Here is a 16,060-nt window from a genome sequence, read left to right as displayed (position 1 = left end):
GGTTGTTTATAGCTTTGACAGTACAAAGAATCATTCTATGAGTACTGATGTATGTGCATGCATATGGTATGTGTTTGTGTGTCTTTGAAATTAAACATGGTTTTGTGTCCTTCCAGATGTTTAAGTTGCTAGGAGTCTGATCTAAATGTTTGATGTTTTTCTGTGTTCTTTTTATACCCTACGGGTTTAATTTTTTTACTTTTTATTGATATCTATCTATCTATCTACCATCTATCTATCTAAATATATAAAGATATATCTTTTCTGTGCGTTCTTGTTAGCATCTCTGTGGGCCTATGTGTGTTTAAATACATGTACAGGTCTATGCACATGCAGATGGAGGGCAAAGCCTGATGTCAGGTGTCCTCAATTTCTGTATACTTTACTACTAAGGAAGTGTCTCTCAATGAACCTGGTGCTCACTGATTCAGCTACTCTCCCTCAAGAGTTTGTTTCACAGATCCCTTGTCCTCATCTCCTGAGGGCTGGGATTAGAGTTGGGCTGCTGTGCCTGCCAGCTATTATGTGAGTGCTACAGATCCTAACTCCGTTCTTTACACTTGCATGGCAAACACCTTATCAACATGGAGTAGTGTTCCCAGCCTGCGACTCATAATTTTGAAAAGGAAGTTAATGTATGCTTATTTCTCATGAATTGTGCATTTACTGCCTTGTGCACATGGATCTTGGGCCATGATAGTTGAGTCCTTATCCAGTATAAGTACAGACACAATGCTTTGAGTCTGTGTATCTTGATTAGACTGTATTATGATGATAAGACAGTCCTGGAATTAGTTTACCATTCATTCTCTGGGACCCATTCAATGTCAAGAGATTTAAGGCTTCCTTGACATTGGAAGAGAGAAATCATACACAGAAAATTTTAAGAATGTTAATGTCTATCCATCCAGTAAGACTGTTTGTGAGTACATACCTTACCTCAGGCTTGTCTCTGTGAGGGACATATATGGATGGTATCACCAAGCTTTAGAAAAAAATCATGTCTCTTGTCTTATCTTTCCAATGATCACTGACACAGAATGACATTGCCAAATGTGGAAATGTGTCTTAGATGTGATCCATCTGGAGGAAGCTGGAAGATCATGGATAGCATGTAGATATTTATAGATGTTAAGTGATTATATATCAATAATCTGATTAATATATAGCACATATAAATGGTGATATATTGGTCATTTTAATTAACAGTAATGTTAATAATGAAGTTTTCTGGTCTATGGAATTCACAGTCTAATAGAATGCCCTAAAACATCAACATATCAGCATTTTATAGTATGGCAAGTGCTGTTGAAGGCAAACAAGTATACATGATCGTTGCCTTTGTAGAATGCATCTCATGTAAATGTCTGAAAGTGACGTGGCCTTTATGTCTACAAATATGTTAGAAGTGTTGTTCAAGAAAAATGAAAATGCCAGAGGCTTCATGAAAAATATAACTTGAAGCTAGTACTATAATACACGTTTCGTGCTCTAACAACCAGTTGTGCCCAGTGCTCAGCCTATGCCTAAGTAAGGGCTTAAACTTTATTGCTTTACCTGTAAAATGTCTTTAAACTATTACTTTACCCAAGACAGCCAATCCAAATTAAATCAGGTGAAATGATGTACCTTTGCTCTAGTTACTGGCTCATTGCAGCATTAACATGGCACATTTTCACACCAACCACACATTTCCTTAATAATTTCTATGGATTTGCAGGATTGTAAGCCTAAAGTGAGTCTAGTTCTGAATTTTGTTTTTTTCTTCATTCAGTTAGATTTTTGAAGAAACAAATTGTTAAACACCTGAATCTAGAATTATGTCAGTGTTTTTCCCCTTACTCTGTTATGACAGGTGTCCACATGAAGATGGATGGAGAAAAGAAATGACTAATTGGGATACAGGTGGTGAAAATCTTTTCTGAAGGTGTTTGTGTTTGTGTGTGTGTGTGTGTGTGTGTGTGTGTGTAAGTTTAAGTTTACGTTGGACTTGAAATGGAAGGTTAATTACCTATGTGAAATACTTCATGAGTGAGCTAATTTCTGCCCTAGCTAATTCTGTTCTCCCACCCACATGCAACAAATTGCTGTTCTTTTTATATATGAATGGGCAAAGTGGGGACTGTGGGGGCACTAAACAACCTACATGTATGCTCATTCTTTCAAAATTGGCTCTCAGTGTGATTTTAACCCCTATTTGAGCTTTCTGTTTAAAACTATTTCAAACCTTTTGTTCCCTGTTTCAATTAATTCAGCATCTTTGTAGAACCCTAGTGTGAGCTCTATCATCTATCTATCTATCTATCTATCTATCTATCTATCTATCTATCATCTATCTCCTGTTTCTCACCCCCTTTCACTTCTTTCTTTTCTCTCCTTTCTTCTTTTCCTCTCCTATCCATTCTACTTTTCCCTCTCCCCGTATCTTCTTCTCTCTTGTTTAAATTTTTTACAGGATATACTAACAATAAGACAATAGCAAAGCTCATTATTCCATGAGATTTGTCAGGTTATACAAGCATAAGGTAGACAGCCTCCTTGAGGACACATGATCTATGTTATTTTTGTCAATCAGAATCATCAGCCAGATTAATATTAAGCCATGCTGTAAAAACACGCAAACACAGACTGGGGTTTATACTAGATGCTGGTTTTCCAACCGTGATCCCAGGCACTGCTGTTTGTCCTTTACTATTAGTCTGGTTAAGCTTGAGACAGAGAATGAGTTAGAGTTTGTAGAAGCAGGGTAAATAACCATGGAGGGGACTGGAGACTAAGTATATTTTTTCAAGTATTTGAGAGCCACAGAATATAAATCTAGGGACCTGAGACACTTTGATGCAACCTTAAGTCTTTTTCTCATACCTTTTACATTCCACATTTTGATAAACATCTTGCCATAGTTGGTTAATTTTAATAGAATTAAATTTAAACTATTTGTAAAAGAATGAGAGAGTGGTTCATAAGATGGATCAGCTTGTAGAAGCCCTTGCCCCACAAGCCAGATAACCTGAGTTAGATTCTTAGAAATTTTTAAACTGATTTCTGTCGTGGAATAGCTTTAAAAATTAGACTGGCAGAAAAAATTAGAGCCCCTATATTTAATGAGTATTGGTATTAAATTCAGAGGTAACATTGGGCTTATACGTCAAGAGTAATAAAGAATGGTATGACTTGGAAATCTGTGATCTTTGATCTAATTATACATTGATATTTTATCTTCTGCTTTTTTTCCACTCAGTGTCTGTAATCCTGTGCTATTACTCAATCCTTCCAGATGTTGATTCTGTTCTGTTGTTATATATTATATTTCATTCAATCTTCCTTTACTACTGACAAACTGTATTAAAAAGCAGCAGCAAACCTCTTCAAAACCATAAACAAATTGAAAACATCATCGTTTCCCTGCCAAGTGAAAGAAGTTGCCTTTTCCATCCTCTGACGTCTTTGGTTATGATTTTTCTTGAGCCATGCTGACTTGAAGCAACATCTTCTCCATGTTCAGTGAAATTTTAGTGTTTGGGGAGTAAGTGATATCCTGTGACATAAAGACAAATGGAATTGGGAAATTCAAGTCCAAATGGAACAGACTCCATCTTCTCTGATCCCTAAGACTTCCTAGAGCTATAATTGCTAATATACATTGTGGATATCTGGGGGTGGGGGTGGGGCTGCAGAGTATACAGTTTCCACTCAGCTTAATTTGATCAAGGACTTGTCTTTCATTTCTTTTTTAGAAGTCAGTATCATGAGAAGGACATAAGAGAAGTTCTTGGATTTCGTGTCATCTTTTCTTAAACAGTCACCATCTCAAAATCTCAGACAGAGATTAACTGAATATGGGGGTGAACACAGGCAGAATGTTCTCAAATAAATGACTTTTCAAAGATGACTCACATAGCAGAAGATTTCTAAGCCTAGTACCCAAATTGTGTATAGATTCTGTGTATACCTTTAGAATTTATCCTTAGAACATTATTGTCCTAGCAGACAGGGAACTGTAGTTTGTTACACCTTACTATCCTATGTTGCTTTCAAAAATAGACGTGTTTTTGAAAGGTTGATTTATTTCTATTCTATATGGATGAGTGTTAGCTTGCATATTTGGGGACCAAAGACTAGAAGAGGTTATCAAATACTCAGGAACTGAAGTTATTGGTGCTTGTGTGATGCCATGTGGATGGTAAGAACCCACACAGGTCCTTTGCAAGAGCAGTATGTGCCCTTAACCTCCTGAACCATGTTCTCCTGGAACACATAAGGATATTTATAATGTTAATTTTCATTAGAAATATAATTGTATTTTAAAAAGAAAAATCTGCTCGGCCTCTTTTGTTTCATCAGAAGGAAAATGATGCTATCTTTGCACTTCCCATTACTGTAACAAAATACCTGGAGAAAACTAAACGGAGGAAAAACTATTTTTGTTCATAATGTCAGAAGTTTTAGTCTGTGGTCTCTTGGCTTCTTAGCACATGATTAGGAAAAGTTGCCACTCTTTGTGCCAGACAAGAAACAGAAAGAGGGCAGGCAACTTGAAAAGACACTTTCCTTCATTGGCAAGACCTTATAGACTTATTACCATGGGGCTCTGACTCCTATAATTTCTGCCATCTGTCTATATAGTTCAATTATGGATTCTCGTGAATTGATTTATTAAATGAAGCAGTGTCACTAAGCAGGATGGTATCTAAAACAAAACAAATTGTGTGTCACTGGCATGGGTTTGTTTCACTGCTTGAAATTCTACTATAAGTACTGTATATTAGCTTATATCTGTCAACGTTCATACTGATAGATCTTAGTAAGCATGGAAGGAAAACACTAAGTATCTCCCTTCTGTTGCATGGTTTCATTATCAAATCTTCACGATGATTGTGCCTTTAACTGTTGGACACTTCTGTGGTTCTCTCTTTAGGCCATTTGTCCTTAGATGGGTGCAGTCCTTTTAAACTACTTCCTGTTGTATGGTAAGGATGAGCTCAGTGGTTCCTAAGTTACTTCTCAGTTTCATGAGGAAGGACTAATACACATGAAGGCATAGCTTACTTCCCTTCGTCTTGGAGAAAGAAACGTTTTCTGTCTCTCATCTACTTATATAAGCAACACTCATATACGCAGTGTATTGGCAGTATAAATTGGTGTGCCTTTAAATCTTGTATTTAGCTTGGTACCCTTTTAAAACAAAACAAGTCAATTAAGAAGCACAGTGTCAGAATCCTTGCCCTGGCTTCATAGTGATTGAAAACTGAGCATCCATAGTATGCATCCATTAGAGTCACCCTGCTGCCCACTGTGTAGTCTGTGCTGGCGCATCACTTTACCAGGTGGATTAGCATCCATTGGTACAGGTTTCCTATAGGACACAGCTGCTAGCCAGTTATACTGGAGGATTGAATTAATGATTGGAATGTCCTGTATCTGTTTAATGATAGACTGGAAACACAGTAACAGAAATATATAGAAATTAAACTGTCTTTAATAAACAGATATTTTAAAGCAAATGCTAGGAAGAAAGTCAAATACTCACACAAAACCAGATTCTGGCAATTTTTGTTATCAGTGGAAATCTAGCTTTCATACAATGTACTGTCATCTCACTTCATAGCCATCTTGTTAAGTAGATTCATTCATATGTTGCCATAACCTTCTTGAACTTGACACTATGATTGGTCATTTTCCCTAGGACCAGTTGATGAATTTTAAATTCATCAAAGAAGTAAAGGATAAAGTTAAGCCTACTCACATGCAAATTAGTGGGCAAGGGTAATTTGTGGGTCAGTCAGATTAGTTGGTATAAATCAATGGTTTTCACTATAGACATTTTTATTTTCTTTGGGAAAAAAGGAGGGAAATGTGTATATGTATAAACAAATGTTAACATTTGAATTTGCTTAAAATTGTGATCTTTTAAAAAATCAATAGTTTTAATGAATTTTCCTCTTATTTGTTATGAAATGAGAATAATTTCTTTCTGATTTTGCACACTGAGATCTGTATTTGTTCTTTAGTTATTCCAAGTCGTGAAAATAATGCAAGTTCTAGTGTTTTCAGACATGTTTTATAGTCAAACAAACTTCTAGTATAAAGCTTTGAAGAAAGGAATAACTGTCCTATAGTTTTCTTCTAAAAATGAAATAGTCAATGTATTAATTTTCTTTAATATGGCATTATTACTAATTTACCTCATGATCTCCTTCAACCTGGACTAATGCCTTTGCAATGAAATATTTAAAATATAGAGAATATAGTATGATGAAATAATAGCCTAATATACGTGCTTCGTTTAGCATCAAAACTTCTTGAAAGAGGTTGTGTAAAGGTGTGAACATTTTATCTTAGAGGGCTTTGGATGAGTTCTAGTGTTCATATGGTTATTAATAGACTTTATGTTTGGAAATATGTTATTAGAAATAATCATTTTGCATTATTTTGGTCTGAATTAATAAGAGATTTATTTAATGGGAGATGCTTGAAGGTGATGACGTTTGAATCTCAAAAGGATTTAAAATGTCCAAAAATACTTTCAAAGATTCAGGAATGTTAAGGATTCAAAGCCCAAATTAAAAAGAAATAGATAACAAAGGACCAGATCTAACAGAGTTTGTGAGACTAGAAGTTTTTTTCTTTTAAGAAAAAAAAATCTACCATTGAAGTCTTGCCCTGGAATCTGAAAAAATAGAAAACATTTAAACTTCTTCAGTAATGTTTGAGTTTGTGAACTGGGTAAACAATGTAACAATGTCTGTTGCATTTTATAGTTCACTTAAGCAGTCTGATTTTGATCTGTATATATGGAGTAGACAGGATTCAAGTGTTTTTTTTTTCCTCCCAAACCAATGAGCAGACACATATGTTCCTTAAAGCAGAAACTTTCCATGTTCATATGGAAGCTATCTAGTCTGCTATAGGTCCAAGACTTGACCTCCCTTTTATTTTGCTATCAGTTGCTTAATTCTTTAGATTTTTTGGGGAGACTTTTGATCAAAAGGAACATTTTATTCTTTGTTTTCTCCTTTTATTTTTTATAAAGGCTACAAGAAATGTGCAATTAATAACCTTGTACTTTATGCTAGTGGCATAATCAAGTATGGTATAAAATATCTTTTTATTAAAGATTAGAGCATGATGACTTATTTTTTGTGTTTAACTTTGATTTCAAGCACTTGAAAGTTTTATTATCTGAAAAACAAAAAGAATAAGTCATCTGGTATTATATAATATGAAAATCAGTAGTGCTACTTATAGTATAATTCATACACAATAAAATTCCAAGCTGAGGTCAGATTACACAGTATACTTCCCCTAATTTTTCCAGTGTTTTGAGATTACACACACACACACACACACACACACACACACACACACACACACACACTTTCTCATAGTGCCACCATGAGAAAAAGATATATAAATGACATTTAGAACACTGTTCAAAGAGATCCCTTATAATTGTTTCATTTGTTTTTTAAGCATAGTTTTTCTCTTTGAAGTTAATGATGAAGAGTAATTAAATCATGCTTATTGTGTTTAGTTCACAGCTGATGCTGAATGTTTGAAGGAATTCAAATACTGAGTGAAGGACATTCATGAATATGGTGGTTTAGGACACCATTAGTTGTTAGCAGTTTTATATTTCAATATCTTGAAAAGAAATTGGACAAAGGTATTTCAAAAGTGAAATTAAAATGTTATTATCAGGGTCATTACATTACAGTCACAAAGCCAGGGGAAACTGAAAATCAGTTAAGTTCTTTCGTTGTAGAGGTAGAAGCTTCAGAAAACAGGAGGGGTTTACCATAATCATCCTATGGGTCCTGCAAGTCACGTCTAAAACTGGACACGCGACTTCCTTCCCAGTCTTTCTTTCTACAGTTTTCATTCTTTTGTTTGTTTGAAATCAAGATAGTACAAAGAACATACACTTTACATCCTTTGATCTCAAAGAGTTCCTCATTTAATGGAAACAAATCCTAGTTTTCACTGCACAGAGTGTGAGATTAGTTTCTTCCTAAATTTCTCTGAACATTGGTTTCTCTGGTCAGGTAATTTGATTATTGATTACATGGATAGTTGGAATAAGAACATTTCATAAGTGTATGAATGACTATATTTATCTATGTGAGCATGTAGATATGTTTGCATATGTATGTTTAGATGTGTATGCAGATATGTGAAACATAGCTAAGTCATTAGTTTTGAATTCACATTGTCTAGATAACAGAAGATGTAGTTTCCTGTTTCTGTGAAGCAGCCACCATGAGAAAAAGTTTCAGTCTCATGAAGGAGATTCTTTGGTATATTTAACAATTTTAATAAATGAAATAAAGAGCATTGTGTCTTAAACTACAATGTTAAGTATTTCCACTGCACTAATCTAAGTGATACCATAATACATTGTATTATTCTATTATGTTCTAAATAATTGTGAACTTTAAGAATTTTTTAAATTTTATTGTTCTAATTGAAAATGAAATATTAGTTGAGGATTAAACCAGATTTTTGCAACAAGGATATCTTATATCTTAGAACCATTTGGAGAGGCTGGACATACTGTTTAGAAATCTTGGCAGTTGGGTTAGATGGTCTAATTAAGGGGATTTGTGTTTGTGTATGTGGAAAATGGTGTAAATATAGACAATGCTTTCCATTCTGCCACTATTTAGTATTTCTTCATCTCTCAATTATGTTGAATGTGTAAATGAACAGTTTTGATTTTCTGTCCATTTCTCCTACTAGCCTTGTTACCTAAAAATCTGTTTCAGAGTGGATCTGCTTTAACTAGCATTTTGAATTTATTTGTTTTTTTAGTTTAAAAAAGGGATATTGCTATGGAGTAGAATGAGAAAATTTTAAAGTCAAATTGTCCTAAATGTTTGACAATATCTAAATGTCTGATGTCTGACATTCATTAATATGATTATGCATTTTAATGACATCCAGAGTCCCTCTAGAAACACCATTGCTGGTGTGGACAAATTTAGATCCCCTGTCTACCCAGCATTGGTAAATATGACAGTCCTTAGGGATGAGAGGGCTTCAGAGGTTAAATAATCTTACCAGTATTTCAATATGTTGGAAAATAAAATTGTCCCATAATATTTTATATCATGCTCCTTCTCTGGCTGCATTATTAAAATCCAGAAAGGAAAGGATTCTGCCCCAGGTCTGACTAGGCTTTTATCTGATGCTTTTACCAGCCCAGGGTGCTGGTGTGAGGCTGTATTTTAGGTGTGATATGTTCAAGCATCTGTATATTATTTAGGAAGAGAATCTTTTTGTGTTATTTGTTTTACAGGTGTACAGATCATCTCTCAAAATGTCTTTGGTGACATCTTCTAAGACAATTAGCTTCCTGATAGTTGACTAATAGAATTAATACGTGCCGAAAGCACTCTAAAGCCACCCACATGCCTTATGAAGTCAATGCTGGGTATGGTTTTGCAAGTATGTGATCTATTTTTTCAAGGAAAATGTTCACTGGAAAAGTTCTTGGCACACAGTAAAACATCGTGCAATCTGTTATTTGTCTTAGAGATAATAACTGGCGGGTGGCTATAGTCTTGTGCTATCTAACTTATGACTTGAGAGGGGAGTTTCTTCCACTCAGAAATATTGCAAATGTGCTTATATTTACATAATATGTCACTCTGAAAAATTATGATGATATAATTCCAGTAAATTTTTTTCTATAACTACTTCAAAGTATACTCAAATAAATTAACTACATTTTTTAAAACAGCAACTCAAAAGAACATGCCCCTACCCCCCACAGCACAATATAAAACCCAAATGACCTCTCTGATTCTTCTTTGAAGTTTCAGCAGTTTAACGTTCTTTGCAATGTATATTATTAAGGTCTCTGTTGAGCATAAGGCATAAGTGAGTCATACTCTTTCTGAAGGTCTGCTCCTGGGTGGAAGAAGGAACTAGAATTTGTGAAGATAGTAATTTAATTAAGTTGTGTTTTTTTCCTCAGGAGCTAATGATGCTGGTGGAGTCATTTTTAACCTTTGACCCACCATGTTTCTTCATGATAATGATAAATCAGTTGAGATCTAAAAGGTTTCTTTCTTCTGAAAAAATGACTTTTTTCCCCAATATGAATGTATTTAGATCAATTTACTTTTAAGTATTTTATCTTAGTTCTCTTGCCATTTTTCTAATCACTTTGACATTAATATATGGGCATAAACCATTCACCTTTCATTTTGATAGATGGGTAACCTTAATGAATCAGATTATGCTTTCTTCCGACATTCTGCTTTTCATACAGAGTTTTCTACAGTTTTGGGTAACCTCATTTATATCATTTCAGTTAGTCATTGTTAGAATGTAGGTATGTTAAGTAGGAAAGGTTGAAACACAACCGTTATGGTTTTTAAGCACTTGGCCAAAGAAAGACTGTACTATGTTCGATACAGATGAGATGATGTACAATGGAGAAGTAATTCAGAATTTTCGAAGATGAGGCAAGAGATGCTTCCCAAACCAATATCGTTTTATGTGTTTGAACATGTAGGAACAGCTTATATTGTGAACTAGAGAATCCTGTCTTCTAGGTCAAGTTTAAATATAATTTCATAAATACAAACACATATAAATGTATCCATATTTAACAAATGCTTTTAAATTTGTAAATACCCACGCCTGTGCGCGCGCTGCGCGCAGCGCGCGCACACACACACACACACACACACACACACACACACACACACACACACACAGACATACAGACATACACAGCTTTGAGATGTGTGTCTGACTGAGCTCTACAGTTTGACCCAGAACTCCTGGGCTCTAGTGCTCTTCTTTCAGCTTTCCTAATTGCTGGTACTACAAACACATGTCACTCTGCCTGACTTAAAACAGCATGTGTTTTGTTTACCTTTATGCTTTAAACAATGACCGATTTCTTAGATTCTTATCTTTTTCCTTCAAATTGTCCCCTTGGATAGCTACCAGTAAACTACCTTGTAATCTTTCATGTGTCCTCCCAAGGCTATCAGAGCCCCATCCAATAGACAGATATAGGTGTCCTAAAGTGTTGTCAACAAAAGCAACATTGAAATGCAAGCATTACAAAAACATAGTTAACCTGTGTCCTGAGTTACAAAGAAGGCTCCTAGCTTCTTTTCCTTGAAGTTTTCATGGGGTGACAAGGAGAGTCACACATTCCCCCTTCTTCCCGAAGGTTAACGTTGCCCCCTGACTAACACTTTCTCTGGAGCCTTCATTCTTTTATCATATTTTTGTCCATGAAGGAACTTATATGGACATTTGATGAATGATATTATTGGTGCTTAAAGAGAGCACTGCAGTTTTTAAAGTACGGTTGTTCTGTCTTCAACATTAGTTCTTGAAGTAAAATATCACCTTATCAAGGATTATTTACACATCTAGCCCATTATTGTGTTTGGTGATTCATTTTACAACCATTTTGTGTGACTAGAGATGTTCAGAAGCAAAGGTCCACCCATTCTTCTCGGGCCAGTGTGATCCTGCTTGCATACTGAAGAGTTGCAGGGGCAAACAGCTAAACAATGTTATTACATTGGATTTTTCCGGCCCTTTTCCATAGCTGTGGTGTAACTCACTCTACTAAACTGGTCATCACAGCAAAGCCTCTTCACAATAAAGAAAGCTTGTTTTATTAGACAGTAGAAGGTAGAATTTTCAGAGAGACATTTTGAGGGATGGCTTAGGCAATGCTTGAGTTTTCAGCTGAGAGCTTAGAGAACGAAGGGCCTAGAGCCCCATGCTCAACCAGCCTTTGTTAATATGGTCTTTAATTAGCAGGACACTATTCATTTCTCAATATTATTACAGATCTGATAACTACATCCCTGTATAGGCATTTATCACTTAAGTTCTAAGTTTGACTTTAGCTACTGATGTCAAAAAGTCCTAAGGCACAGTAGAGCTGGCATGGGAAGAAAGCCACCATAAACTGCTAAGATCTTGTCATTTCAGCCTCAGAAAGACAGTGACCTTTGTCAGCTTCCATACTGTTCTCTAGGTGAGAACCCAAGGGCTTAGCTTATTTCCTCATGCTGCTGCAGAGTCCCAGTGACACCCGATTTGCCGCTGGAGTGCTTTCTCAGACCTACTTCTAACCCCCAGCATGGTACCCATAAGTTTTAAAGAAATTCTTGATAGGGCTGAGCAGAAATGTTCATTATCTTCTTTCCTGGTAGTAAGTAGGCGGTTTTCACTCAGTTCATAACATGACTTTCTGTGTCATTTTGACATGAATCTATTTCTTTGAAACCATATTCTTATTAGTGTAGCAATATTCCATCATAGTAATTAATGTATATATGCATATATTTTTCGTGGAAGCAAGCATGCAGTATGTGTTTTGTAAAGTTAAACGTGTACATATATGTTCTATAAACATAGCATATCTGATATATATAAAATCTATAACATGTATAAATATATGTGTGCTTATCATTGCCCATAATTGAAAATAAGGAAATTAGGCAAAAATAGGATGGAAGGGAATGGTTAATAATATGGATAATAATGAGTCTTTAATATTCATATCATGTTTTAAAAGAATAGATTAGCCAGTCTTTGTGTTAAACAGGTTCAAATATCAAATATTATTTGCTTTTGTCTGTCTCTCTCCTTTTCTTTTTCTTTCCATATTTTTGAAGCTGTCTTTTTTTTTTCTTCTCCTTAGAGGAGCTATTTTATTGTGCACCTTGAAGAGTTTGAAATGACTAAGTAAAATACCCTAGATTGGGTTACCTGTGTGTAATCTTCAAATAAACATGTCCCTTCATTTTCCCTATGTGTTCACAGATATGGTCCGGAAAAAGAACCCCCCTCTGAGAAACATTGCTAGTGAAGGCGAGGGTCAGACCCTGGAGCCAATAGCTACAGAGAGCAAGGTGTCTACAAAGGACAAAGAGTTTTCTGCAGATCAAATGTCAGAAAATACAGATCACAGCAATGCTGCAGAACTGAACACGAAAGAGGAACACAGCGTGCATGGCCAAGATCCATCTTCTAGCAGTAAGAAGGACTTGCAAATCTCAGGCCTGAGTGAGAAGGCTGGTTTCAGTTATGAAAGCCCGAGTAAGGGAGGAAACCTTGCCTCCTTCCCGCATGATGAGGTAACAGACAGAAATATGTTGGCTTTCTCATCTCCAGCTGCCGGGGGAGTCTGCGAGCCCTTGAAGTCTCCTCAAAGAGCAGAGGCAGATGACCCTCAAGATATGGCCTGCACCCCATCAGGGGATTCATTGGAGACAAAGGAAGAACATAAAATGTCACCAAAGGCTACTGAGGAAACAGGGCCAGTGCAGAGTGGTCAAGCCAATTGTCAAGGTTTGAGCCCGGTTTCCGTGGCCTCAAAAAACCCACAAGTGCCTTCAGATGGGGGTGTAAGACTGAGTAAACCCAAAACTGACTTACTGGTGAATGACAACCCAGACCCGGCACCTCTGTCTCCAGAGCTTCAGGACTTTAAATGCAATATCTGTGGATACGGTTACTATGGCAATGACCCCACAGATCTGATTAAGCACTTCCGAAAGTATCACTTAGGACTGCATAATCGCACCAGGCAGGATGCTGAGCTGGACAGCAAAATCCTGGCCCTTCATAACATGGTGCAGTTCAGCCATTCCAAAGACTTCCAGAAGGTCAACCGATCTGTGCTTTCTGGTGTGTTGCAGGACATCAGCCCTTCACGGCCTGCTTTACTAAACGGGACCTATGATGTACAGGTTCGTGTTTTCTCTTGTCATTTCTAGGAGGAGAATCAAGTAATTAGTGATGAAAGGTGAATTCATAGTTTTATGTTCAAAGTCAGATCTCAGACAAGAGACTTTTACACCCTATAGAAAAGATGTGTGTATTTCATTGTTGCTTCATTCAAATGTGTATTCAGGGTTGATTTTAACTTCTCATTGTGGGGGAAAAAAATCCAAAATTTCTAGCAGATTTGGAAAAAGTTTTTTATGGAATTATCTAAAATTCACATTTCTTGATCTACTTCATGATAGTTGGGTATTTTCAGCCTTCCAACAATGGTAGAGATCTGTGACTGTACATGATCATAAGTCATTGCCTTGTTCTAGTTTCAGACTGTTAGGATTCTCCTATAATCTTCCTCCGGGGTCAGTCTTTCTTGTGCCTTGGATTAGGATTTGATTTTGTAGTTAGTCTGATTAGGTTTGGATCATATTGACAGTGATGGAGATATATTCTTGATATATCAAAATAAATGTAAATGAAATTTCGAAGTAACATTTTACATTGATTACAACCCCAATGAGACTGTAAGTAGTAGAGAGCTCACAATGACTTTGAAGTAAACCAATAAAGCATTTCTTTCTCCATTTAAGGAAAATGGTAATAATTTATGAAGGCACTTGGTAATGATTTAGGTTTACACTTTTGTTGAAACCCATACTCTGTTTTCATCTATTTTTCTGTCCTCAGCTGAAAGCATAGATATGAAAAAACCCTAAGGTGTAATATTTTTAATTTAAAAGAAACATGAATGTGAATATGAAGAAATTCAGTATTAATTTTAATTAATTTAATCTTGGTGATTTTAGCACAGTTGAAGCTCATGGCCAGTTCCTCAAAGAGTATTAGGTTGTGGTACATTCTAAAATTTTTTTTTATTAAGAATTTTTTTTATTCATTTGCACACCAATCAAAGATCTCACTCTTCCCTCCTCCCACCCCTCCACCCTCCCTCTCCCAACCCACCTCGCATTCCCTCCTATAAGAAGGTAAGGCCTCCCATGGGGAGGTACATTTAGTAGAGGCAAGTCCAAGGCCCTCCTTCTGCCTCAAGGCTGTGTGAGGTGACCCATCATAGGTAGTGGGCTCCAAAAAGCCAGCTCATGCACCAGGGATGGATTCTGATCTTACTGCAAGGGGGCCCCTTAAGCAGATCAAGCTACACAACTGTCTGCTGCGCTGGGGAGATCACAAAGCATGTGATGGTAAATGTTCACCTTATTTATGAATTTTTACAAGTACCATAGAACTCAGCACTTATTTTACCGGGGAAATCTTTCAACATTTATTTTTGTCAGCTTCCTAGCCACAGTAGCTCATTCCTATGCTTTTCTACGAACCTAATATAAATTAAGAAAGATACAGAAAGGCACTACAAAGGATAGGCAGTAACATATTTTATAATATCTGTAAGAAAGATATGGATAGAAAATTCTGAGTCCTTTCCACGTCAGAATGGCCATCATTATTTTAAAGAAGACATGGAGAAAACTTAACAAGGCAGTTTCATCTTTAAAATTTCCATTTTCAACTGAATTTCTCCAAATAGAATTATTTCTGTGGAGTAGCAAATTAAGGCAACATAGTTCTTATGCGTGAAAGCTGCATGCTTTGAACTCCTGTCTTATTAAAGATCATTTCACTGTCTTATGTCAGATATACTCTGCTGTCAAACTCTGATTTGGAAAGCAAATACGTGTTTTAGATAAAAGGGTTGGAAGTGCATAATGTCAGTGTGCGAAACGGTGTTTTATAATTAGCAAGTAATATGATGTTAATACCTGGATTTCCGGCAGTTTTAATTTGTTCACTCTGGGGACGACTTCTGAGGGAAGCTGATCCCGGCTGTCAGGAAGGCTCTAAAAAGATTACTAAGGCCTAGGGTTTGGAAGAATTCAGATTTTTAAACACACTTCCATTTCCCTCAAATAGTTATTTGTTAGGTTCTTAGTTATTTATAGTAAAGTTTATGTTTGGGTGGAACACTTTTCCTGGGCAGTGATTTTAGAAATGAAACAGATGTGTGAGCTATCTGAGTTTGGAAATAAAACAGCTGATCATAGACTGTGCTGTGCACTAAATCTCTGCTCTGCATGCAGCAAAGAAAAAAGTGATAGGAAGCCACAGGCAGGAAGGTGATCTTGTTAGAATTATTTTATTTTCTTCTTTGGTTGAAGAAAACTAATGCTGCTACACATAGATTAAACCAATCCATGGGAAACATGGGTGATTATTTCAAAGAAATGAATGGATGTGGGGCCAAATCTAAAAAAATGTAACTTCATTTTGTGAA

The 16,060-nt window shown here is 36.1% G+C and overlaps 1 protein-coding gene across 7 annotated transcripts in view; it reads left to right on the top strand.

The window, feature by feature from the left end:
• Positions 1-16,060, top strand: part of Trps1 (transcriptional repressor GATA binding 1) — a 242,737-nt gene that overhangs the window by 31,547 nt on the left and 195,130 nt on the right. For 5 of the 7 annotated variants that reach the window (XM_052747800.1, XM_052747798.1, XM_052747799.1 and 2 more), the window contains one exon: positions 12,811-13,739. In XM_052747800.1, the coding sequence (XP_052603760.1) occupies positions 12,813-13,739 (927 nt within the window). In that variant the 5' untranslated portion in view covers positions 12,811-12,812. Of the gene's footprint in view, positions 1-9,363; positions 9,448-12,810; positions 13,740-16,060 lie in introns of those variants that run through there. The other 2 variants (XM_052747795.1, XM_052747797.1) reach the window with 2 other exon arrangements.

This window comes from Peromyscus californicus, unplaced genomic scaffold (assembly GCF_007827085.1).
Source record: "Peromyscus californicus insignis strain IS unplaced genomic scaffold, ASM782708v3 Scaffold_20__1_contigs__length_68692818, whole genome shotgun sequence".
In the NCBI taxonomy this organism is placed as follows: Eukaryota; Metazoa; Chordata; class Mammalia; order Rodentia; family Cricetidae; genus Peromyscus; species Peromyscus californicus.
Note: the sequence above shows the minus strand (reverse complement) of the source record. Positions and strands in the feature narration are given on the sequence as shown.